Genomic DNA, 17,417 nt, shown 5'->3' with positions numbered 1-17,417 from the left:
TAACATAAAATTAAAAAAAAAAATTAAAATTTTATAATCTTAAATTAAAGTTGTTTCAAATATATCAAAATACTCTTTAATTTTATGGTCCTAAATATGTCATGTGAAAAATTAAAATTAAAGTATTATTAAAGGCATCATTTTTTTAAAACAGATTAAAAAAATAAATCATTCTTTTTTAAACGAAGGAAGTATTACTTATGACTCTAACTAATTCTGTCTACCATTTTTCTCATTAAATGCATACCTGAGATGAAAATGCATGCGCATCAGATTGCTTATAAAATGTTGAAAAATTATATAAAAGATTAAGTAGTTACTATTATTATTATTAGTTTTTTTTTTTTTGCACTGATGAATCTTCCACTGCTAAAAACAATCGCAAAATCGAGGGACCGAGTCTCCAATTTTTAATTTTTTAAAATTATGTTTGATCAATTCAACTTCCAACCTTGTCAGTCGTTTTAATTTAATTAATTAATATATCTTTTAAAAAACAAAGATTATAATCTAGAATTCATTTTATATTTGACTTAATTAGAGGAATCGACCGACAAAGTCGAGTTGTCCATTGGTTTTTGGTCAAGATCCGATCAATTCATTTAACTGAAAAATTGATGGGCAACCTGACCTTATTCACCGGTTTTTCGAATTTTCTAAAAGGAAAAATAAAAAATTTGAGAAATCGAGGGACATGATTTACTAGATGTTTTGTATAGGTGTTTGTTCCTCCAGTTGTAAAGACTTTCAAGATTAGAGGAGAATCTGAAAAGGAATAGTTGCAATTAGGAAGATTAAATTTACTCGAGTTTAGTGGAGATTTGATGCAAATCCTAGAAGGATAGGTCATGATTTTTTTACTTCCTTGAGCATATAATTTTTATGGTAAAACTTCTTTGTGTGGATTATATTCTGCATTTTACTTCTTGATTAGTTGAAAGAACAACATGGTTCTTTAGTTCATTAGGTGGAAGTGTAAAATAATGAGATTCTAATAGACAAAAAATGATCCCATTTCCTCTTATTTAACTAAATTTTGGTAAGCAGAGCTATCTAGTATTTGTATCGATCGAAAAATAGCATATATATAATGAAATAGTCTAGGTATATACAAGTTGAGTAGATACTTCAAATAAAGAAAGAAAACAAATAGAGATTATTCTTATTCAAAATGAAATGTTTCCATCAAGTTGCATTCAAAACCAAACAACATAATTATGTTTATTACTAAATGTATGATCTATTACAAGAAAGACATGTTCTCTCATAGTTGATTATTCAAATGCATAGTGTTTGAGAATCATAGCCATTGCCATTTTGGTCTCTAGCATAGCAAAGTTTTGTCCAATACATATTCTTGGACCCCAACTAAATGAAAAAAACATAACTTGTCCTTTGGTTGCTTTGGCTACTCCATCACTAAATCTCTCAGGATTGAACTCCATTGCATTATCTCCCTATATTTCAGTATCATGATGCAACAAAATTGTTGCTAACATGAGTTGCACACCAGAGGGTAAAATTAAATTTCCTAACTCTGTATTCTCGATTACCATTCGATTAATAAAATATCCTGATGGATATAACCTTAAGACCTCGTTTATGATCATTGTTACCTGTAAAAAATTATCACAAGTGATAATTAGTTTCATCAAAACAATATAGTTCATTGTTGTTGAGTGTGCAAATAAAGAAAATGAGTTATGTATAAGGTATATGAATACTCTTAATTGTTTGTCTGAACCTTTTGGGAAAACTATGCAAGAGCGAACCCTAAAGCTAATAATGTCACACTATGCTAGTACTTTCTTCGTCCTAATCTATATGACACCATATGACTGAGTGTAGAGTTTAAAAAGGAAAGAAAACCTATTGAAGCTTATGATTTAAACAAGTCTTAGACATTTTTGTGGTTATAAATCATCACATTATTAAGAGTAAATTGAAAAATTGAATTGTAGAGAACACTTACTACTTTTAGCTGATTCAACTTCTCATAGTCAAATTCATCACTTCCAAACACTTGTAGAGTCTCTTCTCTAGCCCTTTCTTGTCAAGTAGGATACTTGCACAGTAAAATTATTGTCCATACAAGTAAAGTTGAAGTAGTCTCTTGACCAGCAAAATAAAATAATTTACACTCTTCAATCACCTCATCAATGCTCATACCAAATTTTTTATGTCCATGTTGGATTTCTTGTAAATTAGATGCCAATAGTATACTTAATAAGTCATCATGTGTCTCTCCATCTTCAATCATCCTCATTATTTTCTTGATGATTCCCAATACCAATGCTCCCACTTCATTAAAGATTTGCTTCATCCTTCTATTTGTTTTTGTTGGTACAAACCTATGGTTAATTCAAGAAATTAAGTGGTATGAAGTTGCAATCAAGAAACGAGTCGAGGAAATGATCTTTTATGTTCACTTATAATTGAATAAAAGAAATCGTCCTGATGAAGATTATCTCATGTGTTATTTTTTGTTGATTTACTTTAGAAAAGGTCATATAACTAAAACAACATTCATAATGGACTACAAATTCTGTGGAAAGATTCATAATGTATGAGCATGTGTCGTAAATGACACTCTTTTTATTTTCTCTTGCGATTTATGAACTTTTTAGACGATGATCCAAACATCTCTTTTGAGCAACCAGAAAATTTTATGAGAAAATGTTAAAACACATCTAAAATTTTGTAAGTAGCAAATTAATGTTGTCAATAGACAACATTCTAATGTATTATACGTAATGTAAGTAGTAAACGTTAGACAACATTCTAGTGGCTTGTCCATAAGATAGAGCAATATATGAGCAAACATTAGCATTGAGTATACCGTTGTCCAAAAGGATACTTTTCTAAGGACTATATTTGCACAACTTTTAAAAACAAAGACGATTTAAATAGTAGTTATACCTCCATCCTGGGATGTATAATGAGCGTGACACTTGTAAAAGTAGTTCCATTTGTTCCTTTTGAAGTTAAAAAATCTTTTTTCATTCTTCATAGCTACTGCCAAATGCAGTTCTTGAAATTGCATCACTTATCAAAGTTTGAAGATATGGCCACACATCTATCTCTGATCCTTCTTTCGAGATAATTTTCTTCCATTTGCTCAACATCTCCAAAGAAGTCAGTTGGAATGCAGGAAGCATGTTAGAGTACGTGCCTACTAATCAGTGACTTTAACGTAAGAGTTGTCTATGGATGGAATAGGTTGCCTGACGTATTCCAAGGAAGCAGTAAAACAGGAAGTAAAGAACACAATGATTTTTACATGAAAAACACCCGGCTCAAAAAGGTATAAAAAATCACGACCTGTACCTCTATAGGATTTAACCCCAACTTCACTAAATAACTCTGAGCCCCAACAACAACTGATTACAAAACTCTTGTAACCAACAACTAGGAATTATAAACTCTAATTCCAATACCTCAATAACTAGGAATCATAAACTCTAATTCCTATAACTCAACAACTAGGAATTATAAACTCTAATTCCTATAACTCAATAATCACCCTTGACTGTTGAACCCACTTCGAGTTATCCTAAACTTGAAGTTAACTCAGCTCAGTATTGTTTCTAAACAATCAATCTAGGAAGCAATAAATTACAACTCAATAAAAACAATACATTTAAACTGACTTATGAACTGTAAAGTTCTATCCTGTGAAACAGGTTTGTCAATCTGTTTTTTTGTACTAGTAGCACTTGAATCTTCAGTCAGAATTCTCTTAATTATGAAATTTCTCAATTCGCTTGTGTTTAGCTTTTTCTCTCTCTATAAGTGCGCAAGTTATTCGGAATAATACATCTTCTATTTAAGCACAGCTCTCCAAAGAGTCATTCTTTATTTCAAACTTTTCCTTTAATCAGAACTCTCATTGCATAGAATTCTACTTCAAGTGAGACTCCTTCTTCAATTCCAACTTTTGTCTCCTTAGTGTTGCAGTCAAACTCCAACTCGTTAAATCAACATATGTTTATTTCCTTAAGTTTATCTGAATTAGCCACCCATCTGGTCCTTCCTTGATTTTTGCACACTTGTCTTTAATCATCGATGATTTTGCTACAAGTTTCAGCTACATGAGACAGTGTGTCTGTGAACCAGCTTGACTGACATGTTCCATATTACTTTGTCAGTTTGTCAATCATCAAAACTACATTGTACCTAACAAATTCCCTTTTTTTATGATAACAAACCTCTTCTCTTTGTGCATTCAAACATCTTCACCTGTAGGCACAAAATTATAAAACACTAAAATGAAACAAGTTAGTCAATGGGTTATAAGCATTTGACCACTCTTATCTTCCCCCTTTTGGCATTTTCGAAAAACCATTTTTAATGCAATAATATACTAGCTAAAGTGATTCATTATGCTATTCATGGCCACTAGGGCTATCACCAAAATAGTCAGACAAAGACTTTAGCCAACATAGTAATATATTAAAGAGAGAAAAAATATGATTCAATTTAGCAAAGATAACCATTCCATTTAACTGACAGAGCATGCTCCACATTAAACCTAAGCTAGTACTGAACAAAGCAAAGCAACTGAGCATTAATCAAAAAAGAATATGGTATAAAAGTGGGACATGTCTAAGGATACAAATAGTGAGGAGCTGATGAGAAAGGTGGAACAGGTGATATTAACTGTGTCAATTGACGAATGACTTCAATAATTTCATTTCTCTATCAATCAAGGTCAAGCTTCAAAGTCATGATCCTAGCTTTAAGGACCTCTTATCCCAATTCATGACTGTCTTGTGCAACTTCTAGTTCAGATTTTTTTCAGCTAAATCATTTCTTTATTATCAACTTTTTTTTCAAATGAGTGTTAGCCCTCCTTATTGAAATAATTATAGCAGCATGATTCATTTGCTCAAGAACATCCATTTTTGTTTTATAAGTCAAACCTGAACTAGGACTAAGACGTCCTCAAAAAAGTAGCCAATTAGGAACTAAAAGGGAAAGCATGTCCCTTTTCATTCTTCAGAAACATATGTTGCATGTGATTGATGATCAAGTTTAGAAAATTCATATTACAAAAATTGATATTTTGGTTGAGAGAGAAGAAGGAATTCCTGGTGAAGAATTAACACATTTATGCACAACTATTTGGAGAGAGTCAAAGAAAATTTAGTCAACCAATTCGTCAGCATCATAGGACAAGGGAAGGATGAAGTGTGAGGAATGGAATAGGTGTGCTTAATTGTTTCAACTTAGACAGCCTATGTTTATGTCAGTGTAGAGCATACCTGATAAGAAGAACTTTGTGGTCATAATTGCTTGCTTGTACCTATTTTCTGCACAATCTAATACAAAACTAGGTTAGAAGAGTCAAAAATCTAGAATTGGGACACATAATAAATATGCAAGACTGAATCGAATAACATTTTAGCTAATAAGATTTAAAAAAAAAATGGCTATTCTAATCAATCAGGGGAGTTCATGCAATTTTAATCATCCTCAAATCTAACATATTCCTTTCAAAATGCTCCCCACTTAGTGTCTTTGGTCCTTCTCCAGTCATTTAAGTAACCCACATAGTCAAAATTTTTATAGCCCTCAAGAGTGAAATTACTTTCATTTGAATACCATAGTCTCAAGCCATTGATTCTCATGAGATATCTCAAGATTCTTGTGACAACACCAATTCGTATGAATTACCAACAAAATTATCATCAGCTTGTGTTAGTGTTATTGATGCATCAATTTCTTTATTTGTTGTTCCCCCTGTCAATATGCCCTCAGTCTGTACAATAGTTGAACCAGGTGGTACAACATATTCCTGTGCATGCTCATCAGTTTCATTGTCATCCTTTTTTTTTGCTATCTTAAAAAAATCCATTCCCCCTTTAAATGTGGTGAGTGAAAGAAACTTTATTTGCTTCCAATCTTATACCTTGAGCAAGCTTTATCCATGCATAAATTTTGCTTGCCTTCTTTCACTAACACCTGCAAAATAAATTAGAGGTTAACTTTAGCCACCTAGACAAACTTGGGTCCTTTCTTATGAGAAAAGGGATGTATGATGTTCCTTCTAGACCATCGAGGCAACGGGTTATGTGACTTGTTTCTCTGACAACAATTGACCTTCTTGTTAGCTTGAGCTAACATGGAATCAGATTTTTTTGCTAGGCTTATGCTTTTTAATTTATTTTTTGCTGCAACTGGACATTCAGTGGTTGGATTCCCCTAGTTACCACAAATTTAACACAGATCTTAAATAGCATTAGAACTTTCATAAAAGCCCAACCCAACCTTTTCATTGTAAGTTCTTTGACCTAACTTATGAACAATTCTTGAAGAATGTGTTCATCTATTAGCTCTTTCAAGATCAAGTTTCAATTTAGAAACTTCTTGACTCAATTGATTAAACTTTTCTTTTTCACAAAAGTATTCATGTTTAATCTTAGTCAATTTTGACTCAATTTTTTCTTGTTCCTCACTTTTGACCTTTTTTCCTTTTTCAGAAAGAGTCTGTTTTAATATTTTAGATGAGGGTCAGGTTTGATGAATCAAGTCTGCTAACCTGTTCCTTAAGAGTGCAGTTTTTCTTTTCAACAGCGTTCTTACAAGTTTCTAGATCAATAAAATCAAACTTGAGACTTGCATGATTGTTGAATAACTCATCCCTATCAGAAGTTAATTCTTGAAAATTATCAATTAGAGCACTCATTAAGGAAACAAGTTTTTTTCAGAAAATAAATGCAACTTCTCTTTAAGTTCAAGAATAATTGCCTCAGAGTTTCCATCATCTTCTTCCATGTCTGAATCTCAAATAACCATGAGAGTAGTTTTATCATCTTCTTCATCACTTTTAGATGCCCTATTTAGATCTTCTATGTCCATTTCATAGGTCTTCAAATTACCAACTAACTCATCAAGGGACATTCTAGTGAGATCCTTAGCTTCTGTTATGATTGTAACTTTGACATTCCACTTAGGCTTTGGTAGGACTCTCAAGACCTTCTCTACCTGTTCCCCAGTGGATAAAACCTTTCTTAGAGATGATAACTCATTTACCAACAAAGTTAACCTAGTTATCATTTCTTGTAGTGACTCGTTTTTATCCATTTTGAAAGCCTTATATTCAGTGAAAAGTAATGCTATTTTGAATTTTCTCACTTGGCTAGTGCCTTCATATGCATTAACCAATGCATCCCAGATTTGTTTAGCAGTATTGCAATTAGACACTCTATTGTACTCGACTGGACCAAGACGACAAACAAGAATATTTTTGGCTTTTGCATTCTTTTGTAGTGCAACAAGATCTTTCGGGGTGAATTCACTCCTTACCTTTTTCACTTGTTCTCCATCCACTGTCTTTATGGGAATTGTTGGTCCATCAATAATTCTGTCCCATAATTCATAATCTACACTTTGAACAAAAGTTTCCATCCTAACTTTCCACCAAATGAAGTGAGACTCATTAAAGAGTGGAGGTCTAATAGTGGATTGACCTTCACTATGACCAGTAGGTGGTGCGGAATTCATCATATTAATCTTTGTCTTAGGTGTTAACCCTTTTTAAGACAACCCGCTCTAATACCACTTGTTAGAGTATGTGTCCTACTGACAAGTGACTTTAATATAAGAGTTTCCTATGAATGGAATGGGTTGCCTAGCGTGTTCCAAGAAAGCAGTAAAACAGGAAATAAAGAACACAATAATTTTTACGTGAAAAACACCCAGCTCAAAAAGGTATAAAAAATCACGACCTGTACCTCTACAAGATTTAACCCCAACTTCACTAAATAACTTTGAGCCTCAACAACGACTGATTACAAAACTCTTGTAACCAATAACTAGGAATTATAAACTCTAATTCCTATACCTCAATAACTAGGAATCATAAACTCTAATTCCTATAACTCAAAAACTAGGAATCATAAACTCTAATTCCTATAACTCAACAATCACCCTTGACTGTTGAACCCACTTCGAGTTATCCCAAGCTTGAAGTTACTCAGCTCAGTATTGTTCCTAAACAATCAATCTAGGAAAGCAATAAATTACAACTCAATAAGAACAATACATTTAAACTGACTCATGAACTGCAAAGTTCTATCCTGTGAAACAGGTTCGTCAATCTGTTCCTTTGTACTGGCAACACTTGAATCTTCAATCAAAATTCTTTCAATTATGAACTTTCTCAATTTGCTCGTGTTTAGCATTTTCTCTTTCTGTAAGTGCACAAGTTATTCTGGATAATACATTTTCTATTTAAGCACAGCTCTCTAAAGAGTCGTTTTTATTTCAAACTCCTTCTTTAATCAGAACTCTCATTGCATAGAATTCTACTTCAAGTGAGACTCCTTCTTCAATTCCAACTCTTGTCTCCTTAGTGTTGTAGTCAAACTCCAACTCTTTAAATCAGCACATGTTTATTTCCTTGAGTTTATCTGAAGTCACCCATCTGGTCCTTCCTTGATTTTTGCACGCTTGTCTTTAATCATCGATGATTTTGCTACAAGTTTCAGCTACATGAGACAATGTGTCTGTGAACCAGCTTGACTGACATGTTTCATAGTACTTTATCAGTTTGTCGATCATCAAAACTACATCATACCCAACAAAGCATATGCTGCACATCACGCATCAGAGTACAAAATCAAAATTAGCAGCGTAAGCAAATCCAAAATTTAAAGTCAACAAGTTCAAAATAAGTGTGATATTATATTGTTGTTATATGACATACATTTGGATTCTTTTTATGTAAGTGTAGTGGTGATATATCAAATAATCTTTAGTTTTAAATCCACTTAATATGTGTAGATAATTCATCCACAACTCAATAAACAGATTTTCTTAAAACCCAAACCTATAAACTCGAAATTCGAGCTTAAGTAACTCAGTACTAATAAACCATAAGCACATAATTTCATGAGTTAATATAGTCCAGAACACACCAAAATAAACTATTACATTTTCATCAATTTTATATGTATCATTCCCTATGTATTAAAATAAGTATCGATATTGAGTTGTCCTATATACGCCTATTTTAGAGTGTGAATAATGTTTGGCCAACTCAGCATCCATGTATTTTTTAATACAAATAAAGTACGGTTATAGATAGATAAATGAAACAGTAGATAGTTAAGGTATGAAACTCACCAAAAATGATAATTTAGGTGTGCTTTGGTTCATCATCAAAAACAACAAACTCAGTATATTTCCATAAGTGGGATTTAGGGAGGGTAGAGTGTATGCAGACTATATCACTATCTTAGAGATGAGGTAGAGGGGTTGTTTCCAGAGTTTGGAGCCTAAAGAGCAATATTTTTCAATCAAAATTCCAAAGGGACATATGAAAATGAAAAAATTCCAAAACGGACAATGCAAACACAAATGTTTACCTTGTCCATTAAAAGTTAACATCGTTAGTTACCTGGTAAAGTGCAAAGTAAAATCATTGTTTTATCTTACATTGTAAACCGAGTCATTTACCCTGTGGGGGAATTTATTTTCCCCTTTATCAGTCAAAGGATAAGGTAAGCAACTCAATTTACCTTGTAAGGTAAATTCGTGATTTTACCTTGCACTTTAGTAACTGGTGACGTTAATTTTTAGTGGATAATGTAAACACGGGTGTTTATCTTGTCTGTTTTGAAATTTTTTTATTTTAACATGCCCCTTTGAAATTTTGATTAGGCTTTGAACTTGCTATTTCTAATAGACCGTTGGGTCAAAACAAAAACATATTAGAAAAAGACATAATATAGGAATAAGAAATACTAAGTAGTAACAAAATAACCAATAGTGATAGAAATAAAACTAGCACAAAATAATACTGCACTCAATTCATCCAAAACAATAAATATCACTGAAACTCCGAGAAAAAGAAACTGGAATTATACCTTCAATTTGTCAAGGTGAAAAGCAGGATTTATAAGTCTTCTATGTTTGGCCCATTCATCAGTTTCATAGCCAGCAAGCCCATTTGCTGCCAACCTAGTTAGTGGATTGCCAGGAGGCTTTTTATAAATGTAATTCTTAGTTAGCACTTCCCTTATAAGTTCAGGATCCACTATGACCACTGTGGGTCTTGGCCCATACCAAGCAAAACAATTCTTACCCTACATAAGTTCAAATTCTATCACTGACGGTGTAAACAATATTCTAAAAATTACACAAATATACAATTTATGTTTTCAATATTACAAAAAATCTCAACTCTTTAAACATATTACAAAAATCCCAACATATACACAGAATGTTATGTATATGTCGGTTATGTTATGTATATTAATAGGGAGAAAGAGTAAAGTTATTAAAAAAGTGAGAGAGAGTATAATTACTTCCAAAAAGGTTGATATTTATGTTATTTATACAAAAATATTTACACAATTGAGTTATATAAGATAATTATAGATAAATTTCTATAGTTTTAAAAAGGGACGAAACGTTGAATAGTTTTGAACTTGTGGCTGAGTGTTAGTTAGCAATCTAAAAAGTCGATGTTTGTCAATTTCTTCTATTAAACTACAAATATAGCATAAAGAAACTTTACATCATTAATGTATAAAAATTACATTTTTATTACTTTTAGATCTTAGGTACCTAGTAAAACGATTTCAACTGAACTCATCGCTTTCATTTGTACCATATATTTATAGTAGAAGAAAATTAAACAAAAAAGTACTTTAGTAGAAGAAAATTAAACAAAAAAGTACACAAATCATGATTGCTCCACTCTAAATCGACTAACTCTAAACCCCATATTCACTACTAAAAAATAGAAATTAGAAACGAATAAATTTTAGAGTTAAACAAAGAATTCATTGTTAATCTTATTTAGCAACGGATTAGCTAAAGATTATGTCGCCACTATTTAGCAATAAATTAGTGACAAACTTACTAGCTAATTCGAATACTTACCATAATTATTGATGGTTTTGTGGAAGAAAGGCATAACTCTAGGCCAAATCATGTCATGTGAGAATTCAATAGGCTTAGACAAAGATTCTTTTCCCATTTTCATCATCTCTTTTGTGTCACCAAACAAGAACTTGTAACAGTTTCCATTAAAACCTTGTTGTCTTAGGCATTTCTCCAATTCTTTGGTTTGAACCAAACCCAATTCAAGATTCTCCATGCCCAACTCAATACTATGATAATTGCACATGAAAATAATATAAGTTTTATGTTGTAATAATTTGGTATCTCCATTTATAGGCTTTCTTGATAGCTAATTTAATTTGATCTTAATAGTATTATATACTAGATGGAAACGAGTTATTTATACATGATTTAATTATTTATTTATCTCATTTTTTATTACAATTCAAAGTCAAATGAAAGCAGAGTCATCCTTGTATGAGTTAAAAAAATTAGGGTCTGGAAATTCCAATGCTTGGTTGCTAAGTATTGAAAAATAAAAACATGATAGTCAAAGTGGTTAGCATGGAATGATATATTTTAACTTATTATACATTGGAAGAACGAGTATAAATATTAAATGTATAATTCCCCTTTCCTTGTGGAACCAGTACTAAAGTATTTTAGAAAAAGAGTTGGTCACTAGTCACATATTCAATTCCACTATTGGGATCCTCAAAAGGCACAAATAGTTTACAAATGGGTAAGAGTAGAAACTAATTATATGTAGAAGATCTTTTCCCTACTTATGTAGGTTCGTCTAGGTTTCTTTATATAATCTTAGATAGTTTTTGTTGCATGAGCTAATTTTTGAGATTGTATTTGACATAATATCTATTTCATATCATTAATCAAATCTTGGCAACATTTAAGTCATGTATTTCATCATATGATAATTAGACTTTCATTTGTTTCTCTATATGAAAGATTTTTTTCTATTTGAACACAGTCCATTTAATTCTTACGAAATTTTATTTTCCTTGTTTGTTTTCCTAAATTTCTCTATCTACCTTTGAAAGAGAACCTTCATTATGGATATATGAAGCATATCCAAAAAAGCCTTTTAAAATATATTTTAAAAAAATTTCTCATGGGTCAATCTGAATTATATATTATTAAAATTTATGATGGGCTAAATTGGACAAATCAAAATAGCCAGGTGAACTAACAAATGGGTGGAACAAGTAGCACCCACGATCACATTTTCATGGGTAGCTATCTGCCCCTATTTATAGGGTATATGAGAAAAGGATGGTCGTGCCCCAAGAATGCTACACACTCAAGCCAGAACATGCACTTTTAAAATTTGGCATAAAGCCGATGAACTCTCAAGCTGTGGAGCACAATCCTCAAATGCTACTCGTGCTCCTCCTTATTCTTGGAATACACAATGATGTCGTCAATAAATACAATCATGAAAGGGTCCAAATAAGGCTTGAATAGCTAGTTCATCAAGTCTATGAACGTTTCTGGGACATTGGTCAACCCAAAAGACATCACCAAGAACTCGTAATGGTTGTAGAGAGTCCTGAAGGTTGTCTTAGGGATGTCCTCCACCCGAATCCTCAACTGATGGTAGCTATATCTCAAGTCAATCTTAGAAAATATGGTGTCATCCTGAAGCTGGTCAAACAGACCATATATACGAAACATAGGATACTTATTTTTCACTATCACCATATGTAGCTGCCAATAATCAATATACATACATATAAAGCCATCTTTTCTCTTTACAAATAGGATTGAAGTACCCTACAGTGATACACTCGATCTAATAAATATCTTACTCAGAAGATTCCGAAGCTGAATATTTATTACCTCCTTTAGCTCGACAAGATTCATAGAGTAAGGTGCAATAGAAATTGGTTGGGTGTCCGGCATAAGGTTAATAGCAAAGTCTATATCACGCTCATGAGGAAGGCCATGCCGGTCGATAGGAAAACATTAGGGAACTAACAGACTATAGGAACTAAGTCAAGCGAAGGGCTCTTAATGCTAACATCACAAACATAAGCTAGATAAGTCGTACCAACCCTTAATACCAGTATCCTAGCTTGAATACAAGAAATAATCTTTGTTAGTGCATGACTATAAGAACCCACCACACAACTGAGGAGATGTCAAGCGTAGCTAAGGCAACGATCTTGACAAATCAATCAAAGATCACATGATAGGGGAATAGTCAATCCATTCTCAAAATCACATCAAAATCAATCATGTCTAGCATAATAAGATCAGTCTGAGTGTGACACTCTTGAAAAGTCACCATAAGAGATCGATATACCCAATTCACTACTAAAAAACCACCCACGGAAGTAGCCATACACATGGGCACGTATAATATCTCATAAGACAGCACCGATAGAGATGCATAATAGGTAGAAGAATATGAATATGCGGAGCCTTGATCAAATAAAGAAGAAGTTGGTTGATTGCATACAAAAATCGTAGATAAAATGACAACATCTGAAGCCTCAACCTCCAACTTACTAGGAACAACATATAGATGACCCTTCCCATATCCAGACTATGTGCCTACCCGACAACCTACCCTATCTGCCCGAGGACTTCACTAGAACCTTGAGAACCACCCGAGTAGCCCCATGCACCATCTCTAGCTGGAGGTATGATAAAAGAATAATTATGGATTTAGACTTATGAGAGTGTATGTTGGGTCTGAGACTTGGTGTGTACAATTGAAGAGAAAAAGAGGACCTAATTATACACCAAAAATTGTCCAAACACTATACCTAGCTACACTTGATAGGCGCCCGTCACTTAAGGGCCATTTCATCATTTAGTTTTTATTATGTAATAGACTATATAAAGAACAATGTAGGGTTTCATTACTTAGTTTTTAAATATATTTGTGAGTGTAGAACTCTTGTAAAAAGATCTTTCTCTAGTAGATAAGAGTGCCCACCTGAATCTAGGATAAAAAACTAGTGCAGATTCACTAGTGATTGTGTTTTACTTGAAAACATCGATGGCTTGAGAGGTGGAATCCGATCTAGTGTCACGTAAGAGATAGGTATTTGTTGTGTGTCGTGTTAAGGGTCCAAGAGTAGAATAAGCACTTGGTTTTTTAATATTATACCAACCATTGGTCTATCTTTCTATCCCTTTACTTTTATTGTAATCTTGTTAGTGTTTGTAACTTATAATCATTTGTTCTTGTTTCTAGTGAAATCATGACTTGTTGTTGTTGTTATCTCCTTGTTCTTAACATTTTGTGGTTGTTTGGTGTCAAATACACCATTATATCTTGTATTTTTGTTGTTGGTAGTGAATTTTGAGAGTGGTCTCCAAAAAGATCCTCGAATTTTTAAGATTCGTAGACTGTTTTGGAGTGTGTTTCGTGCCTTCCTAGCTTTTATTATATCATTTGGTATCAAAGCATGGCTTGATCAGCAAGATCAATCTTGGGCTTGCTTATTAGAAAATCAAAAAAAATTATTGAAAAGCTGAAAATTCCAGAAATTGTTGTTCTTCTTGTTGTTGTCTTGGCTAAGTTGTGGTGTCTAGATCTTGGTGTCTTTTGTTTTTTTTAGTTGTTCCAAAGGGTTGGTTTTCTTGTTCACTAGAACTTTGAGTCTAGATCTAGATTTGAGCTTGAACTTGTTAAAATTATGTTGTGAACAAGTGTGGCCGATTGGATGTTCTTGTTGTTCGAGTGTAATACCCCGTAAAATCCTAGGTCTAAAATTCATCTCATTAGGCTTTACAAGCTCCTAGACTTAGAAAATTTTGCTAAGTGTTCAACACTTAGTCTTATTTTAGACCTCTGAACTTTGGAGATTTAGTTGATGATCTTTCCGACCTTCGATTTTAGATTTTCAAATTGTATTACGATGGGGCAAGGCCTTAGTACATCCTAGGTAAATTTCAGAATTTTTCGAATATCGTAAGGGCATGTTTGGATTTCCAAACCAGTAGCAAAAGGTATTTAGCCCGCGTCGCCCATCTTTTAGCACCGTTGTAGCCAAGGCGCCGCCCTGGAAACTCCACCGTTATAGCAAGGTGTCGCCCTGGATAGAGCGGGGGAATATCAAGGCCCCACCCTGGCTATAGGCTTTTGTCCAGTTTTTTAGCATTCTATTTTCGTGCCTTGAGGGGTAATTTGGTCAATTTCCCACCCTATATAAGTCAAAAACACGGAATTTTTCTCCATTTACACTAAAATATTAGAGGACGCCAAAAGTCCTCCCCTTTCTGCCCCATTACCAACCAAGAGCACTCCATGCTCTAAACCTCTTTCCAACCCTATCTTTAAACTCCCAGAGTTTCATAAAGATAAGTTTCCAAATCTGAATGACGATTTTAAATTGTCAGAACAAATCTTGGAAAAAATTAATTCCAAACTCACCAAGTTCAAAATCTCTCAAGAGCCCTCTAGCTCTAAAGATGCTTCCAGTTCTAAAGAAAAGAACTCTCTCTCTAAACTTTCTAGTGATTGATTTTCCACTAGAAAAAACTATTACCGAAAACCTTCTCCTCCGGATGTCCAATTCGAAGAAAATCCTTTCCTCTCCACATCCAGTCATGATGGACGAGGCATAACCGAATGGAATATTGATGGTTTGGCCGAACACCAAATCTACAATAAACTCCATGAGATTGCCGTGGCTATCACAGCCTACAAAATTAAAGGTTTCTCTGACAAAGGAGCCGCCACCATGGTTGTCTCGGGATTCACCGGTATGCTCAAACATTGGTGGGACAATTATGTTTCTGAGGACGAAAAGAACCTCATTTACAATGCTACAGCTATTGAACAGGTTGCTCGCACCGTAGATGGTCGAGAAACCGTAGTTCAAGAAGCACAAGAAGATGCTTGTGCAACTCTCCTCTACCACATAGCTAGACACTTTGTAGGAGAACCAAAACTCTTTCAAGATAGAAGTCTAGAAATCCTTAATAACCTTCGCTGCAAAAATCTTGCAGACTTCAGATGGTATAAGGATACCTTCCTGATCAAAGTTATGATCCGTCCTGACTGCAATAATGACTCGCCATCGTTACCAAATGGTATACTCAGCGAAACACCGTAGTCGAATCCACCACTCCTCCTTTAGAAGGACTCAATATTTCCTACTCTAACGAAGTCATTAAAGCTTCCCCTTTCAAGACCGGAGTAGTCAACTCCCCTAATCTTTCCCTTATCATCGGGGCCGTCGTGATCATTAGGTTCACGTTGGTTTTTAGAGGAAGAGGCACCTGAGGAGACGGACCTTCGAGATGAAGAGAGTCGAGAAGGGTCGACTCCTAAGAATTTTAGATCTATAGATCCATCTGGGTGTTGAATAACCCGTTCGATCTGAGATCTTTCGGAGTAACTCCGAATGGGTTGGGCGATGGCCTCAAAGTGCCAATCATTACTATGTAGGATATCGTTCCAAACAAGAGCCTTAGGAACAAAGACTGTGCTACGGTCTTTGTTTGCTTCCATTAGGGTGGTGACCCCTTTAGGGCTCGTGAATCTAGCTTTCGGAGCTAGGGTAGTACCCATGAGTCGATAATATACTCTGTATATGATCGCTATTTCTCGGGTATTATCCTTACTGTTCATGTTTTTAGTTTTAACATTTAGTGTCAAAACGTCCATGATGTTAGGATCATTGATATCGACCGAGAAATTTGGGTAGCAGTTAAAGTATACCGGGCCGTCGGCGAGGTTACTTTGGATTACTCCTAAGAGCGAATCGTCAAAATTTAATAGACGAGCATCTCGTAGAAGAGCACAGACAGGGATGTCTAATCCTTGTCGGAACAGTGGCTTAATAGCTACTTGAACAAGTCCAACATGCAGATAGTTAAACTGATTTTTAAATCTGTTTATATCTAATTCGTTGAGCAATTGAATAATTTCCAAAGAATTATTAATGGCAACAGTAGACTCAGAGGTCTTGATGTTATGTTTTTTCAAAAAACTAAATTTCCCTATTTGATAAATAGTATTGAAAGATTCTTCTGGAATGCTCCAGTTTTGAAGATCATTTTCGATAGTGGCAATCGGAGTTGCCGAAGAAGAAAGGTTAACAGTGTTTTTAACATGACTGTTCATAGTTTAAACAAGGTTGCCTAGAGACTAACAGAGCAAATAAGTATTTATAAAACAGACATGTTATTGAAACCAAGTATGCAGTAACCAAATATAATTATGCAAATACATCTATGGCTTATGGGATCTTAACAAGTTTTAATGGCATTACTCTAAGGACTGCTAAGTGTTTTCTCAGTGACGGGACCACCAAACAAGGTCTAACGCGCTTCTCCTAAGCTTAACGACCTATACTTTCAGGCTGACCAACGTCCTCACCGGAGATTAATCGGTTCTGTCAAACACTTAACCAGTAAATAGAAACCCCGAACTTGCATTAAAACCCCATTATAAGACAAGACATAATAACATAATTAAATATTTAGGTAAAGCATACTTAGATTAAAATAACATGCTCTTTTATAAATATAATTTAGCTCATGCTCTAGACAGATTATTTGTTTAGCTGCTCATGTTAAACAAA

At 33.9% G+C, this 17,417-nt stretch overlaps 1 protein-coding gene across 1 annotated transcript; it reads right to left on the bottom strand.

Annotated features, from left to right (window-relative positions):
* Positions 1–1,252: 1,252 nt before the first annotated feature.
* On the bottom strand, positions 1,253–16,786 carry LOC107845313 (cytochrome P450 CYP72A219). The gene is given in 7 exon segments (XM_047398439.1): positions 1,253–1,616; positions 1,973–2,351; positions 2,920–3,158; positions 8,594–8,596; positions 9,873–10,085; positions 10,874–11,073; positions 11,076–16,786. Coding segments are annotated over 7 exon segments (1,485 nt in total). The 5' UTR covers positions 11,185–16,786; the 3' UTR covers positions 1,253–1,274.
* Positions 16,787–17,417: the final 631 nt, after the last annotated feature.

This window comes from Capsicum annuum, chromosome 10 (genome assembly GCF_002878395.1).
Source record: "Capsicum annuum cultivar UCD-10X-F1 chromosome 10, UCD10Xv1.1, whole genome shotgun sequence".
Taxonomy (NCBI): domain Eukaryota; kingdom Viridiplantae; phylum Streptophyta; class Magnoliopsida; order Solanales; family Solanaceae; genus Capsicum; species Capsicum annuum.
This window is presented reverse-complemented; position numbering and strand designations above follow the sequence as displayed.